The 16,372-nt window shown below is 36.0% G+C and overlaps 1 protein-coding gene across 1 annotated transcript; it reads left to right on the plus strand.

Annotated features, from left to right (window-relative positions):
* The first annotated feature begins 280 nt into the window (after window positions 1–280).
* On the plus strand, window positions 281–9,113 carry LOC112941626 (uncharacterized). Its single transcript, XM_026031337.2, is given in 19 exon segments — window positions 281–430; window positions 1,698–2,258; window positions 2,342–3,400; window positions 3,434–3,441; window positions 3,443–3,617; window positions 3,715–4,039; window positions 4,164–4,425; window positions 4,527–4,743; window positions 4,845–5,206; window positions 5,350–5,463; window positions 5,698–5,833; window positions 6,123–6,259; window positions 7,054–7,122; window positions 7,861–7,948; window positions 8,029–8,104; window positions 8,241–8,314; window positions 8,484–8,591; window positions 8,687–8,851; window positions 8,937–9,113. Coding segments are annotated over 19 exon segments (4,263 nt in total).
* Window positions 9,114–16,372: the final 7,259 nt, after the last annotated feature.

The following is a 16,372-nucleotide window of genomic DNA, read 5'->3' on the forward strand; positions in this document are numbered from 1 at the left end:
ACCTAATAACTAGAATAAATTAATAATAATTGTTAATTAGTCCTCTCGTGCATGCATGTCAAATTAATGATGAGAAGAATAAATTAATTAACGAAGGAAACGAAACACTAATCGCATTTCCCCATGTGACTTTTACTTGTTCCAATGCATGCAATATGCATATATTAGGAGCATTTTTCACCAAAATTACTTAGTTTTCGAATCTTTAACCCCATACCATTTTAGTACTATTGTGTCCATGTTGAATAAACTTGCTTCAATTTTTGGTTCAATGAATAAGATGAAAACAGAACAAGAAGTATTGAAAGAGGAACATTGTGTTCGTAAACGGAATAAAAAAACTGAAGAAATTGTTATTCCGGGATTGATAGATGTGGTCTTTTCTTGGTCTTTAGCTCATGTCCTCAACAAAAATCTCTTCAAAGATGAGGTTAAGTATTTCTTCTCTCTCTCTATATACATATACACACGCGCAATGCAACAAAAATGACAAGTATATACTAAATGTAGAAGTATATGTGACAAGTTTAGGGCTATATATGGGAGTTCTTAAAGACGGAGTTCAGTTTGTACACTCTATGTGCATCAGTGCAGGTTGTTTTAAATCACCAAAATTCATTTATTTGAAGTTAAATTTTATTGAGAGTTAGACTTTAATAGTAATGGTTTAAACTGTAGTAGTGTTAAAAGATTATTTAATTATTTTGTTAAGCTTCCTAATATTCTTGAATGTATTTTCATTTTTATACTACTATGTAATTTTATTAACACAGAAATATAACATACTACTCCTTCCCTCCCTCAATTATTTGGGAGTACTTTATCCATGTTAAGTTTGATTAAATTAAAATAACCCAAAGTTTTAAATTAAAATCTAGATATTTAAAAATAATACAATAAATATGGAGTATAAATTGTGATTTTTCCAATGTCAATATGATTTTTTAAAAATATTTTTAAAATGTCAATCAAAGTTCACATAGTTTAACAATTCATTTTGCCATAAACATTATTCACTTATTAATAACTTTTTACTTTATTTGAAAATCTGCGTTTGACCACGAGAATTTCAAATCCAACTTGAAGTAATTTGTTTGAGGTTGTATTTCAAATTAGGAAAAATTGAACTTGCATATAAATTTATTCAATAATAAAAATTACTCTAAACACTTTTTACAAAGATGCAACTCTATTGAAAATTCCAAATTAGGTGAAAAATATTTGAAATTTCTTGGCATAGGACTACTCAAATCTCCAAAAGTGAAGTGATGAAGTGAGACTTGTTGGTATGTGTTGAAACTTTGTTTTTGTGAATTGTTATTGAGTAAAGCCAATTAGCTACTGGAAAATGGCCCCGCATGTTCAATTTCTGGAGGGGGGCATGCCTCTTTTGTGGACACATTTTGCATAGACCAGATCATTGTAGGTTTCCTCAAAAAATTACATTGTATATATAAAAAGTCAAAATTCTTCACTATTGTACTTTTTGACAAGTGAACTGTCATGTCCCTCCACTTTGCCAGTCAAACTTTGCATCTGGATATAGGTGTAGTTTTTGACAACTATGTTGCAATTGCCGTACGGAACTTTAGTGAGACTCTAACTCCATGACAGAACTATCTATAATATTCTATGTTCATAGATTCATGACTTTGATATTGTGCAATTTGTTTAACAGTTGTATTAAAATTTATCAGGTTAAGCAAATTCCAGAGACATTCTTGTCAACTGATCATTACTTCAAGTCATTCATCAGTCCACTTATAGAAGAAACACATGCTGATTTGCTATCAGGGGTGATAAATGCTTTTCAATCCCCTTCACTTGAGGTTATCAATGTGACAAAGTCATCTGCTTATAAGCCTCCCAAGGGTTTATACTACAACGTTTTGTTGAACACAACTACTATCGAGGGACAAAGATATATGAAAACATATGAACTGGAGGTAGGTGATCTGATTGCACTATCAGATGTGAGGCCGAAAACTACTGCTGACTTGAACAGACCAAAGAGATCATTTCTCATTGCATTTGTCCAAAGCAAAGATGATGGTTCAAACAGGATAACCATCTTGTCTTCGAAGCCTATCCGGTTTAAAAGACCAGATAGAGAAAAGGGTGAACAAGGAGATAGTCTTTTCATCGTTTACCTCTCTAATTTGACAACCAATATTAGAATATGGAATGCTTTGAATTCAGACATGAATAGTGAAAACATCAGGATTGTTAGCACTGTGCTAAACGTTGATCCAAGTGTGGTAAGAATAGTGTTTTTTCCCCGTCAAATATGATCCATATATAATTTATTGATTAGCGTCTAGTCAATTTTAATCATTTGCAGGATGACGAGAATTGCTCTCATTGCTCATCAAGTGAAACAAAAGCTAGTGATATATCAAATCATATGACAACCATCGACTCTTTTGGGCTAGATAATGCTCAACGAGAGGCTATTGTAAGTTGTATTGCTACAAGAGAATGTGGTCACCAGAATGCTGTTAAGCTAATTTGGGGTCCTCCTGGAACTGGCAAAACAAAGACAGTTCCTTCCTTACTTCACGTCTTGTTTAACATGAAATGCAGTACTCTTACTTGTGCTCCCACAAACATTGCTGTGTTAGGAATTACAAAGAGGGTGATGCATCTGGTGCAGGATGGTCTGAAATATGACACCTATGGTTTAGGTGACATAGTGTTATTCGGGAATCGCAAAAGAATGGGGATTGATGATCATGAAGATCTCTTTGACGTTTTTCTCGATAACCGAATTGCTGCTCTTACGAGCTGTCTGTCTCCTGATGATGGGTGGAAAAGTTGTATACTCTCCATGATATCTTTGCTTCGAGATCCTAAAGGGCTATACCATGAATACTTGCAAAATGAAAAACTAACTAAGGGAGATAGCATTAATGATGTTGCAGAGGAAGATAAAGGAAGGATTACAAGTATAGACAATCAAGTACTAGATAAAAATAAGAAGAGTAAGTTGCGGAAAACATTCGTGATCAATCAAGATTTAAAAGATAATGAGAAGAAGATGTCAAATGACAATAAAAATACTCAAATGAAGAATAACCTGAGATCAGTTGACAAAGTTGAGAATGAAGGAGAGGCAAAAAACAAAAAGCAAGCTCGTAGTCTTACATTTGAGGAGTTTGTTACTAGCAAATTCAAAAGGATCTTGGAGCAGTTGACAGTTTGTCTGACGAGCTTGTACACGTATCTGCCTACTTCTTTCATTCCACTAGAAGTAGCTGAAGATATGATCAGAGTTCTTGAGATGCTTCAAACTATTGGAACACTGTTCCGTAATGGGAGATATTTTGCGAATACATTTGAATGCATCGAAGTATTGAGATCTCTTACCGAGAGAATCTCTCTTCCAGATATCACTGATATTTGAAGTTTTTGTCTGAGGGGTGCATGTCTGATTTTCTGCAGTCTCGTGCTCATCAAAATTGTACACGGTAGGAATGTACCCTTTGGAGATGTTGGTAATCGATGAAGCAGCTCAGCTTAAGGAATGTGAAACCGCTATTTCCATGCAGCTTCCAGGTCTACGTCAGGCCATACTCGTAGGGGATGAGAGACAATTGCCTGCAATGGTTCACAGCAAGGTTTTCCGCTGATCTTTTTACTACCATACTTATTTTTCAAGAAAAAAAATGACTTTGTTGCTCTTAGATCATTGATAAAAGTGTACATTATTTCCAGATCTGCGAGAAGGCCAACTTTGGAAGGAGCTTATTTGAAAGGCTGGTAATTGTAGGACACAAGAAGCACCTTCTTAATGTTCAATATAGAATGCATCCTGCAATAAGTTTGTTCCCAAATAGAGAATTCTATGAAAATAAAATTACGGATGGTCGGAATGTAAAAGAAGCAATGTATGAGAAGAGATTTCTTAAAGGAAATATCTTTGGCTCATATTCTTTTATTAACATAAGCAATGGAAATGAGCAGTATGACAACAAACACAGTACTAGAAATATGTCAGAAGTTTATGTCATATCCGAGATCGTTGCCAATCTTCATAAAGGTAATATGTACTATCTTTCAAGTACTTCATCTATGCTTGTGATGACATTTTCTTGTTTTCAGTACTGTATTTCTATTAACATGGCAATTGTGTTGGAAAATCTGATTTCATTTCTAAATTATAGAGTCTGTTACTTCAAGGAGAAAGGTTTCCGTCGGCTGTATATCTCCTTACAAAGCTCAAGTTTTTGAGATTCAACAAAAACTTGGGCATAAATATAGCACAGATGTCAACAGCCACTTCTCAGTAAATGTACGCTCAATTGATGGTTTCCAAGGAGGCGAAGAAGATGTGATAATTATATCCACGGTTCGTTGTAATGGGAGTGGACTAGTGGGATTCCTTTCTAGTTGTCAGAGAGCAAATGTAGCACTGACTCGGGCAAGGTAATAATTTATTGGCTATTCGTATCTTACTACTGTCTTTTGGTGTTCAATCAGTGACAAGATAATTGATGAACATTCTCTTTCTTTGGCTTTGTACGCAGATTCTGCCTTTGGGTGTTAGGGAATGCCAAAACTTTGGTTAACAGTGGTTCCATTTGGAAGCAATTAGTCATTGATTCCAAGGCTCGGGGTCGTTTCTTTGATGTTAATGAAGACAAAAGTTTGGGTCAAGCGATATTGAGTGCTACCATTGAGGTTGGCCAGATTGAAACACTACTCACCATGAACTCCCCTCTGTTCAAAACATCCAAGTGGAAGGTATGCTGCTTTATCTCGCTTATAACGGATTCTTTTCTTGTGAGTGAATTAGTTACTTTGCAAAATTTTGAAGGCCTTCACATAACCCCTAAGCATAACAGGTTCTCTTTAGTGAGGATTTCTCAAAATCCATTGCCAGAATTAAAGATGTTGCAATGCGTAAAGAAGTGATCTCCCTTTTGGAGAAGCTTTCAAGTGGTTGGCGGAATCCAGGAAACTTAAACTTATTCGGCAACAGTGGCAGGAGTTCATATGAACTATTGAAGATATACAGTGTCAAGCACCTAAAATTAATTTGGAGTGTAGATATTTTGCTAGAGAACTTGACATACTTTCAAGTGTTAAAATTCTGGGACATCCTACCAGGACATCAGATATCAAGATTGGTTAAGGTCCTCGACGTCCGTTTTGATACTTATACCATTGATAAGATGAATCGCTGCAAACACAAGCTTGTGGAGCGGTACATACATTTCTTAATTCTTCCTTCTATGAATTGTTGTCTCGTTGTCTGTTCTTAAAAAATGTTAATAACATTTTTCGTATTTCGTATTATGGAAGAACCATTGAGGTGCTGACTTCACAAGTCTTCATGTATTTTCGTAGAAATCTAACACTTCCAATGACTTGGCCAATTGATGGAAATGATAATTCAAGAAAAAACTCAGCTCAAAGTGACCTAGAGAAGAACTCGGCGCATCAACTGGCATCAAGTTTCAGGTACAATATAGGATCTTCAATAAATTCCGAGTTAGTTTGGCGTGTATACTAGAGGGTCCTTCTTCAAGGGAAAATGCGTCATGGTTATGAGAAAAAACAAGATAGAAGAATCTATCATAAAACTTTACCGAGAACTGAGCTTGCTTTTCATTTCTTCATTTATTTGGTGGGAACTATTTCTTCTTTTTTTTATCTAATTGATGAAGCAGAAGTATTCTTTGTTTTCTGATACAGATGTTTTCTTGCCTCTTCCAGAAAAATGCAAGTGTCTAAGTCACAAGATGTCTCAGATGAGGAGTTCGAAGATCCAAACCAGATGAAGATTCGATGTCCCTGTGGAAGCTCATCACAAACTGAACCAATAATTCAGGTTTCACTTCTGTGTTGATTCCCTTCTTCTGCCTTAATTATGAGCAATAAATATGTTGAAGTATGTGATCATCTCAGTTAAAAGGTGAAGCTATTGAAGAGCAAACTTTTATTGTTTAATTGTATTTTCAACTCATGCCTCACGTCTGAGCTTGATTCATTTTCATGGACCAAGCACGTGGATTTTGTTTTAATAGTGGTTGCTGGTGACAGTCAATCCCAGGACCTCTGCTTGCTATGATATCAATTAAATGCACTTTGTTTGTCTTTTAACGGAACTTCACTTGTAGTGTGAAGATAGAAGATGCCGCGCATGGCAACATGTAGATTGTGTCATTATTCCAGAAACGACCATCGAGGGAGTTGCTCAGCAAAATACTCCTGAAACTTTTTATTGCGAATTGTGCAGATTGAGTCACGCAGACCCGTAAGTATCATTTAATTTAATTTCTGCTTACCTCGTTTCATCAACATCAGACTTTCTCAACACATGGGATTCTGTTTTCTCTGCCTCAACATTAGCTATAAACAGACTAGATTATACCATTCAATAGAGCATGTTAGTGCGTTTTCAGGTTCTTATCTCCATGTTGTATCTCTGAGCATAGGAATAAGATATTTATGCTTTCTCTTGACAACACTTTTCAGCTCATGGTTACTCCCTCTGTCCCAATTTATATGACATTCTTTCCTTTTTTTAGTCCGTCTAAAAAAGACAATTTAACTGTAAACTTCTTGTTTTACCCTTAATTAGATGATTTATAGCTACACAAATATATATCTATTACTTGATTAAGACCACATATTTCAAAAGTTTTTCATTTATTTTTAAGCTCTGTAGCTAGTTAAACACCTTAACATATATTGCAACGAGAGGAGTACATGGTTACGTCACAGTTACCTGTCTTCAATTCAAATGAACTATTGTTTATTCTTCATTACGTGTAACGGTTAAGAAGCATGAGAATGAAACAATAGTATGTGGGGAACTCTTCTCTGTCATTTTCTATATGTAAAGTTTTGTGCATAGGAATGTCGATGCCAACAGTAACCGGGGATCTCCTATGCATGGGAGTAAAATCTTAAAAGAGTTATGTTTTTTATTACTCTTCAAAGCCAGCACTTCATTTTGTCTGCGTATGAATGACACATTGAGTTTTTGACTCTTTCTTATATTAACTACATATGGTAATTTAAGTGCTTTGAATGGTCTATACACAGATTCTGGGAGACGATTGATAACCCTTTATATCCCGTGAAGTTTGGTTTTACTAGTGCTCCAGCAGAAGGGTGAGTTACCTGTACCTTGTTAGTTTTGTGAAGCTATATATAATTCTGTTCACGGAATTGATCTGTTACTGTTTTGGCTGGGTTTAAGTTTTAATGTTTATGGTGTTAATTCCTTCTTCAACAAAGTCAAGTGTATAGTGTTACCATTCTCGTCTGGCTTTAACTTTTTTAAACTCCGTATCAACTCAAAACTTGAGAAACAAATGAAACAGGGGGAGTATTTGACACTGTAGGACTAGCTTCATGTATGCCTTTCTTTGCTTTATCCTCTGTCTGTCTTGCTGGGGTTTGTATATGTATTTGTCTGCTCTTGTATGTTAAGCTGTACTCTAACGATTCACCTGTTAATGGAAGGAATCTAAGTATAAGAGTCAATGAATCTAAATGTTCAGTGTGAATTTCAATATATGTGTCTCGAACTCTATAAAAAAATCTGTTAGTTTGTGGCGATAAGAAGAAAAATATTCTCCAATGTATTGCATTTTTGGATGATATGACACACGTGCGACAATTAAATTGTAGAGTCTGCAATATATAAGCATCTCTAGTTCATTAGGAGGATTTTGTGTCTGCTTTCTAGGCTTGACTATTATGACTTTTCTTCTGTCCTTTTCATGCTATATTTTGGGATATCCCTTTTTGCCTGTTTAGGTGAGCTTACTGCCTTTTCATATTTACATTATACTGGTTACTGTATGAAGAGTGTTTGAGAATTACTTTATATTTGCAAATTTTCAGCATAAACATTGAACAGAAGATTGAAAAAACATTCCAACTCGGTAGAGCCAGCAGATACCTATTGGCAAAACAGGAATATGATCTTCAGGTTGTTGTTTCGAGTAATGCCTTGAGTTCAAATCGAAACTGTGTATTCATTATTTTATTTTATTTTTGCAACATTTTCAGGCTTGGTGCATGCTTCTTAATGACAAGGTACAATTTAGGATGCAATGGCCTCAGAATGTTGATTTGCAGGTCAACGGTATGCTCTATTCCGTCTTGCTCAAGTATATTTTTCTTCATTAATTTATTGTGAGGGTAGAGGTGATTACACAGGGCATGACGGAATTACAGCTTATCGGCTAGTTCAGTAACTTAAATTATATCTGAACTAACAGGAGTTCCAGTGAATTGCATAGATAGAAGTGGCTCACAATTGTTGGGTGCAAATGACCGCGATGATGGCGTGATAGTGAGTACTCGTGTTTTGCCAAGGCTAAATTCATTGTGATTTATAGTTTAATGTAACTTTTAATTCCTCTTTGTTACTTGCCATTTCTCTTTATCTAGATATAAATGAAACTGCCTTGGTTTTCCTGGATTGTAAACCTCAAGTCTTTTTTTTTTTGCTTTTTTGACAGATCACACGTTGCTTCAGAGATGGAATTAACAAAATATTATTAACCGGATGTGATGCTCGTGCATTCTGCATAGGGGTTAGACTTGTAGAGCGACGTACTATCCAACAGGTAGTCAAATTTTTGTGACGTACTTCCCTATTTAGTCTGTCTTAATAACGGACATGTACAAGTTATTGACTCTGTTATATATGGTTTGTATCTAGATTCTAAACATGATCCCTAAGGAGGCTGATGGTGAGACATATGAAGGTGCTCTTGCTCGCGTTTGTCGTTGCATTGGGGGTCGTACAGCAACTGAAAATGCTGACAATGATTGTGACCTTGAAGCTGTTGTTGCTGGTTTTGTTCCTGTCAATCTTCGATGCCCTGTAAGCAAATACCTTTTGTTTTGGTTATCCCTTTGCGCTAATTGCAGTATTTTGATTTTCTCGTTTTGCATCGATGTATGTACAGCTGAGTGGTTCAAGAATGAAAATTGCTGGAAGATTCAGACCTTGTTTACATATGGGATGCTTTGATCTTCAAGTATTTATTGAATTGAACCAAAAGTCTAGGAAGGCAAGCGTTCTATCAACTCAATTCAGATTCTTTTTTTATACTATGTTTTTGTATGCGGTGATATATATTTAGTAACAAATGTTGTTCGTTTCATGTAGTGGCAATGCCCTATCTGTTTCAATAACTACTCTCTGGAGCATCTCATTATTGATCCATATTTCAATCGGGTCACTTCTCAGGTTCGGGTTATTATTACTTGTGATCTCATGTCTCAACTATGTTAGCCTCGTTATGAGTTTATATACAACAAGGAGTTGCAGAGTTCATATACACAGATAATATATTACTTCCTCTATTTCAAAATGAATGTTTAGTCCCTATTTTGCCAAAATTATTTAATTTTAACTTTACACAGGGCATGTTTTTAAGCATAATATTAAGAGTATATTGGTACGTTCTACATATCGTTAGTTTAAGATAACATTCAGAAGTCTTTTTTACTTTTTTAACTCATGTCATCATATAAAAAGGAAGTAAAGATTTTATTCTTATTTATGGAAATTTTTCTTTTGTCTTTGGTGGTGCAGATGCAAACTTGTGGAGAATTGGTGACAGAAATAGAAGTGAAACCTGATGGTTCTTGGCGTGCGAAGGCAGAAGGATATCTGAGACAGTGGCACTTACCTCATTGAATCTCAGGACCCAAGCTTGGATTTCTTTATATATACTTTGAAATAGGATCCATGCCAGCACAGTTCAATACATGTTTGAAAAGTCTATTAAATTTTTATATGTTTTCAAAGAATGTGTCTCCCTTTGTTCCAATTCATGTGGCATAAACAATTTTTTTTTTATAGATTTTAAATGTTTTAAATTGTTAAAGCGATTGGGCCACACGGGCCTCGCTAAATCATGCCGATGCCCGCATAAGTGGTGGTCGCTTAAGCTGTGCTAGGGCCACATGAGCGACAGGTACAAGCTGCCCAAACTTGCTAACGTGGTGCACTGACAACTAAAGTGAAGCCCGCTTAAGCGAGCCAATGTTGCTAAGGGGTTGCCGCCTGACTAGCCTGTCTCGCTAAAGAGCCCTGGCCACTTAAGAGGACATTAAAGTGAAACCAGGGCCGTAAAAGTTGGGGCACTTGCATCAGGCACTAGAAAATTCGATCTAATATCTCGGACTCCACTTGGGTGCTCGAGATTGGTTCGGAATCCCGTGCACGCAAACAAGATATGTACTCCTATCAAATTCAACATTCTAGACTCAATGGAGTAGTCAAAACTTTCATCCAACGTCATCTCAATAAAAAATGGGTCCTAGACCCAGGGGCAGACCCACGTATTGATTTATGGTGCTCGAGCACCCATTGACCCCGACGGAAATTTTATATATCTATATAGAAAATTCTGAAAAAGTTATATAATATATCCTTCAGCACCCATTAAAGAGAATTGACTGTGGGTGCATGGTCGTGAAGTTGATTGCACAGTTTGTTAAAGTGTCACATCAGGGGTTCGAATCCTGGTGTAACCCCTTAATTTTTTTTGACAAAAATGAAACTGCTTTCATAGTTTTTGTCTTTTCTATAAATATTTTCACAGAATTTTTCTTATATTTCTTTCTAGTTTTTTCAATTTAAGCCAAAATCAACAAGGGGTTCAGAATTAGATTTTGGAAGATTGACGCAGCAGTAAGTAAAAAGAAAACAATACATTGAGCTCTTTTTGTTGTCCCGTGAATGAACAAAGAAAGAAAAGAAAACGAATTCCTTGCTTTTCTGTTTGTGAAGGAGCATGAAGGTATTCATCACAGAAAAGAAAAAGAAGTGGAAACCTGTGCAGTTTTATTTCAGTTCATCGGCATACCTTTATATATATTATCATGGGTTGGGTTAATGTGACATTGATAATTCAAATATGAATTTCAACTGATTTCGATATGAAAATACTCATGGACAAACGAAGATTTTTACTAACCCTACAATACTCCTAGCCTCACTAGTTGAATAACATTGTGATGCTTATATTGAATTGTTGTTTAAGTTCATTGGGCTGCAATGAACATGAATTCTTATAGTGAATTAGTTAATCAAAGTTTGAAATAGAAAATTTTTGAAATTATAACTCTTTGCTGCTAGAAATTTCAAGACTGACAGACCAGTGAATAAATATGAGTTGATAAGTAAGGGTTGAAATGTAACCTTGGGGTTTGGTATTGTAAATTAGTTCATGAAATTGCTCTAACAAGGAGATTTAACACGAGATTCATATGATGTGAATATAGGTTGATCGAACGAAAGTCGTACAGATTACTTGAAATGACAAGTTTGGTATTTCAGTATGAGTATTGTGAGTAGTAATCTTATCAAAATTGATGTTTTATAACTTTTATAATTTTTACATGGTTTATAAAGTAAATGTGTTACTGACTCGACTGTTTTGAACTTGCGGACTATTCTTTTACTGGATATGATACTGAAAAGATTGTTTGAGATGATCTCATTCTTACAAGATATGATTATTGTTATTGAAAATGTTTTACACTTATTTGAGAAATAGTATTTTGACAGGTGATTGTTAAACTTTGAAATGATATAATTTGATAAGATTTAAATGTTCTATTCAATTTTGTAATGCTTCTACTGATTACAAGAAAAATTTTAATGGGAGTAGACCTTGATGAATCCCGCAGCTAACCGGGGGGGGGGGGGGTTTCGTTTGACTTGTAGTTGTTGATTTCTAGTAAAGCCCTTACTAGTGGGAAGGTAGAACTAGTATACTATTACTGATATCCCTCGAGTACGGATCTACTAATATGAATATTGAACTCCTTTATGAGGAGTTCAGTATTATTGGTTACTTGTTAAAGAGAAGACCACTCTGATTACGTGATTCATCCTTGGAAACCTCCCTAATATAAGCTTTGATATGAAAGTGTATTTCTGAGGTTACTACTAAGATTTGATATGAAAGCGTTTTCTTGAGTTTACAACTAAAAGATTTGATACGGAAAGGTTTTCCTGAGTTTCCTATTAAGTATTTACATTGTTTTTGTTTATATGAGGCAGAACAGATTGAATATTGTTATTGTTTATGAAAGATCATTATTTCATCATTATGATTATTGTATTAACATGCTTGTGACTTGTCCCTTATTAAAATTGTTATGGCTAAGTATTATTACTCATTAAGCTAGCGTCTCACTCATCGCTAATGTTTTTACAAAGACATGTGACATTGGTAAGGACTTTCTTGTCTAGAGCTTACGAGTTGACAATTTCTGGTGAGCCTCGCACTTGTTCGCGTGAAACAAGCTTATTAGTTGTTATAGACATTTCTTGAAATTCTAAGAGTCCCTCCATAGTGATTCCTTTTATTAGAAGTTGTGAGTACTCTTTCGTTTCGTAAAATTGTGTCTAGTATGAGACTTCTTATATTTTGGAGTTAGAATTAGCATATTTACTCTTCAAACAGTATATTGATGAGTAAGGTGGATTGGTGATGAGATTGGTTGGTTGTGTTATTTATTTCTAATATATTTATTTCTAATACAGGTAATCTCAGGATAGGCCCAAAAACAGAGGAACTCTGCCCTATTTTCTCTAGGTTTTTGGTTGAGGCTTATTTTGGGATTCATTTCCTTATCGCCGGTCACGGTTCTATATTGGGTCATGAAACTCGAGATTTACAAGAAGTGTCATTATAGAAGAAACTCAACATTTCAAAGCTAATTGCACTGACATAATTCTCTTTAAGCATGTTTACCAAAAATATTAATTGAGGTCAAACTTAAGCCAAAGATTTAAACTTAAAATGTCTAATGGCATAAACTTGCACTAAAAGACTCAGGACATGAGTAAACTATGTCACTAGCCTTAAATGACCCTTCTAAAGCTGATAGAACTGCTAGAATTTAATTCTGAGACCGTCTTCCTAAACTTTTGATCAAAATCAACCATTCAAATTTCAAAATCTCCAACACACAAAAACATACCAAATTAAGCTAATGAACGGCCAGATGATTGAGCTATCATTCTCAACAAGTCCTAACTGATTTGGGGTCACTATAAGAATACTCTAAATGATAAAAAAGAAGAAGTCAATATCACCGAAATAAACTAGACGGTCATTACAACTGTAGTGCTCCCACTATGGAGACAGATTTTTTGCCTTAGAGGAAGTCTCCATAGTGATGCTTAAGCGCTAAAACGGGCCTTTGTGATGACGAGTATCAGACATGATAGCCTAGAGAATGAGAGGCTAAACTCTATTTTCTTCTTATTTTCGCCTTTTATTCTCAACCTAAATTCTATCACCTTTTTAATTCGTATCAATGCAAGAAAAAAATACGAAATTTCTTCCAAACAACCTAGCATAAATATGAGAGTTATAACATCCCAAAACAAGCATTTATTTGCTATCAAAATAAGGAAAGCAATAAAATTGTCTTATGCCAAGTGAGGCAAATCAAAATCAAAGTACGAATATCCAAAAGGGGGATTCCAGTTGTGTGCCCAAATCACCATCATAGGGAAAGGTCTCTTGAATCGGCCTCGCTCATTCTAGGAATGGATTGGTTACACTCATGTTATGCCTCAGTCGATTGTAGAACTAGGATTTTTAGTTTTTAGTTTCCAGACGAACCAATCTTAGAATGAAAGGGTAGTATATTAGCACCTATGGGTCGATATATTTCTTACCTTAAGGCCAGAAAGATGATATCTAAGGTTATATCTATCATTTAGTCTGGGTTAAGGATTCTAACTTTGAAACCCCAACTCTTGAGTCAGTTCCAGTAGTGTGTGAATTTCCAAAAGTGTTTCCAAAAGATCTTCTAGAGTCCCTCTCAAAAGGTAAATCGCCTTTAGGATTAATCTCCTTCTAGATACCCAACCTATTTCTATTCCTCCTTATAGAATGTCTCCAGCAGAGCTTAAGAAATTGAAAGAGAAGTTGAAAGACCTTCTAGATAAGGGCTTCATTAGGCCTAGTATTTCACCATGGGGTGCACCAGTGTTGTTCGTAAAGGAAAAAAGATGGTTCTCTCAGAATGTGAATTGACTATAGACAGTTGAACAAGGGCACAATCAAGAATAAGTATCCCATCCCCAGGATTGAAGACTTGTTTGACCAACTTCAGGGTGCTAGCCATTTCTCAAAGATAGACCTCAGATCAGGTTATCATTAGCTTAGAGTCAGAGATAGTGACATTCCGAAAACAGCCTTCAGAACTTGGTATGGTCATTATGAATTTGTAGTTATGTCATTTGGACTAACTAATGCTCCTGCAGCTTTCATGGATTTGATGAATAGAGTGTTCAAACAGTACTTGGACTTGTTCGTTATCGTCTTTATTGATGATGTCCTCATTTACTCTAGGAGTGAGGAAGAACATTCAAGTCATTTGAGAGTCATTCTGTAGACTCTCAAGTATTTCCAGTTATTCGTTAAGTTTAGTAAATGTGAGTTTTGGTTGCAATCTGTTGCTTTTCTTGGTCACATTGTATCTAGCGAAGGGATCGGAGTGGATTCGCAGAAGATAGAAGTAGTGAAACAGTGGCCCAGACCAACCTCTGCTATAGATATCAGAATTTTCTTAGGTCTAGCGGGTTATTACAGAATGTTTGTGGAAGGATTTTCATACATAGCCTCCCCATTGACTAGGTTGACTTAGAAGATGATCAAATTCTGACGGTCAGATGATTGTGAGAAAAGCTTTGCATAATTGAAAGCTAGATTGACTACATATCCTATCTTGACTCTAACAGAGGGTTCAGATGATTCTGCGGTCTATTGTGATGCATACAGAGTTGTCCTAGGTTGTGTGTTGACGCATCAAGGTAAGGTGATAGATTATGCCTCTAGACAACTTAAGGTTCATGAGAAGAACTATCCAACTCATGACCTCGAGCTTGCAGCAGTGGTGTTTGCACTCAAGATATGGAGACACTACTTATATGGTGTTCACATAGATGTGTTCACTGACCATAAGAGCCTTCAATTTGTGTTCGCCCAGAAGGATTTGAATCTTCGCTAGAGGAGATGGCTTGAGTTCCTTAAGGATTATGATATGAGTGTGCATTACCATCCTAGTAAGGCGAATGTAGTAGCAGATTCTCTTAGTAGATTATCTATGGGTAGTATAGCCCATGTTGAGGATGAAAGGAAGGAGTTAGGCTTGATCGCTTGGGAGTGCACCTTATGATAGTATCAGATAATGGTGTAACAGTTCAGAATGGGAAGATTCGTCTTTGGTAGTGGAGGTTAAGGAAAAGCAAGACAGTGACTCAATCTTTCTTGATCTTAAGGGTGCAGTCCATAATCAGAGAGTGGAGGTTTTCTCCCAAGGGGGAGATGGTGTACTTCGCTACTGGGGTAGATTGTGTGTTCCTGATGTGGGCGAGTTGAGACGACATATTCTTGCAGAAGACCATAACTCTAGGTATTCTATTCATCCAGGTGCCACTAAGATGTACCGCAATCTGCGAGAAGTCTATTGGTGGAATGACATGAGAGGGATATAGCAAATTTTATGTGTAAATGCCCCAATTGCCAGCAAGTCAAGGTAGAACATCAGAAACAAGGAGGTATGACTCAAGAGATCGATATTCCTACTTGGAAGTAGAATGTGATAAATATGAATTTCATCACAGGGTTACCTCGAACTCGCAGATAGCATGACTCTATTTGGGTGATAGTTGATAGGATGACTAAGTCTTCTCATTTTTTAGCGATCAAGACTACAGATTCGGCGGAGGACTATGCCAAGCTTTACATCAATGATATTGTGAGGTTACATGGGGTTCCTTTGTCTATTATCTCAAATAGAGGTCCTCAGTTTATCTCTCATTTCTGGAAGTCATTTCAGAAAGCTCTTTGTACTTAAGTTAGCCTTAGTACAACATTTCATCAACAGACGGATGGGCAGGCAGAGCGTACCATTCAGACCTTAGAGGATATGTTGAGAGATTGCGTGATCGATTTCAAAGGTAGTTGGGATGATCACCTTCCTCTTATTGAGTTTGCTTATAATAATAGCTACCATTCCAGCATTTAGATGGCCCCTTATGAGGCTTTATATGGGTGTTGATATAGATCTCCTATTGGTTGATTTGAAGTAGGTGAAGCAGCTTTGATAGGTCCAGAATTAGTCCATTATGCTATGGAGAAAGTGAAACTCATTAGAGATAGACTTAAGACAGCCCAAAGTCGTCAGAAATCTTATGCAGATGTAAGGAGAAGGGAACTAGAATTCCAAGTTGATGATTGGGTTTTCCTGAAGGTCTCACCTATGAAAGAGGTGATGAGATTTGGAAAGAAAGAGAAGCTCAGTCCTAGATATGTAAGTCCTTACAAGATCTTAAAAAGGGTTGGCAAGGCGGCATATGAGT

The sequence above is a fragment of the Solanum lycopersicum genome, chromosome 6, assembly GCF_036512215.1.
Source record: "Solanum lycopersicum chromosome 6, SLM_r2.1".
Taxonomy (NCBI): domain Eukaryota; kingdom Viridiplantae; phylum Streptophyta; class Magnoliopsida; order Solanales; family Solanaceae; genus Solanum; species Solanum lycopersicum.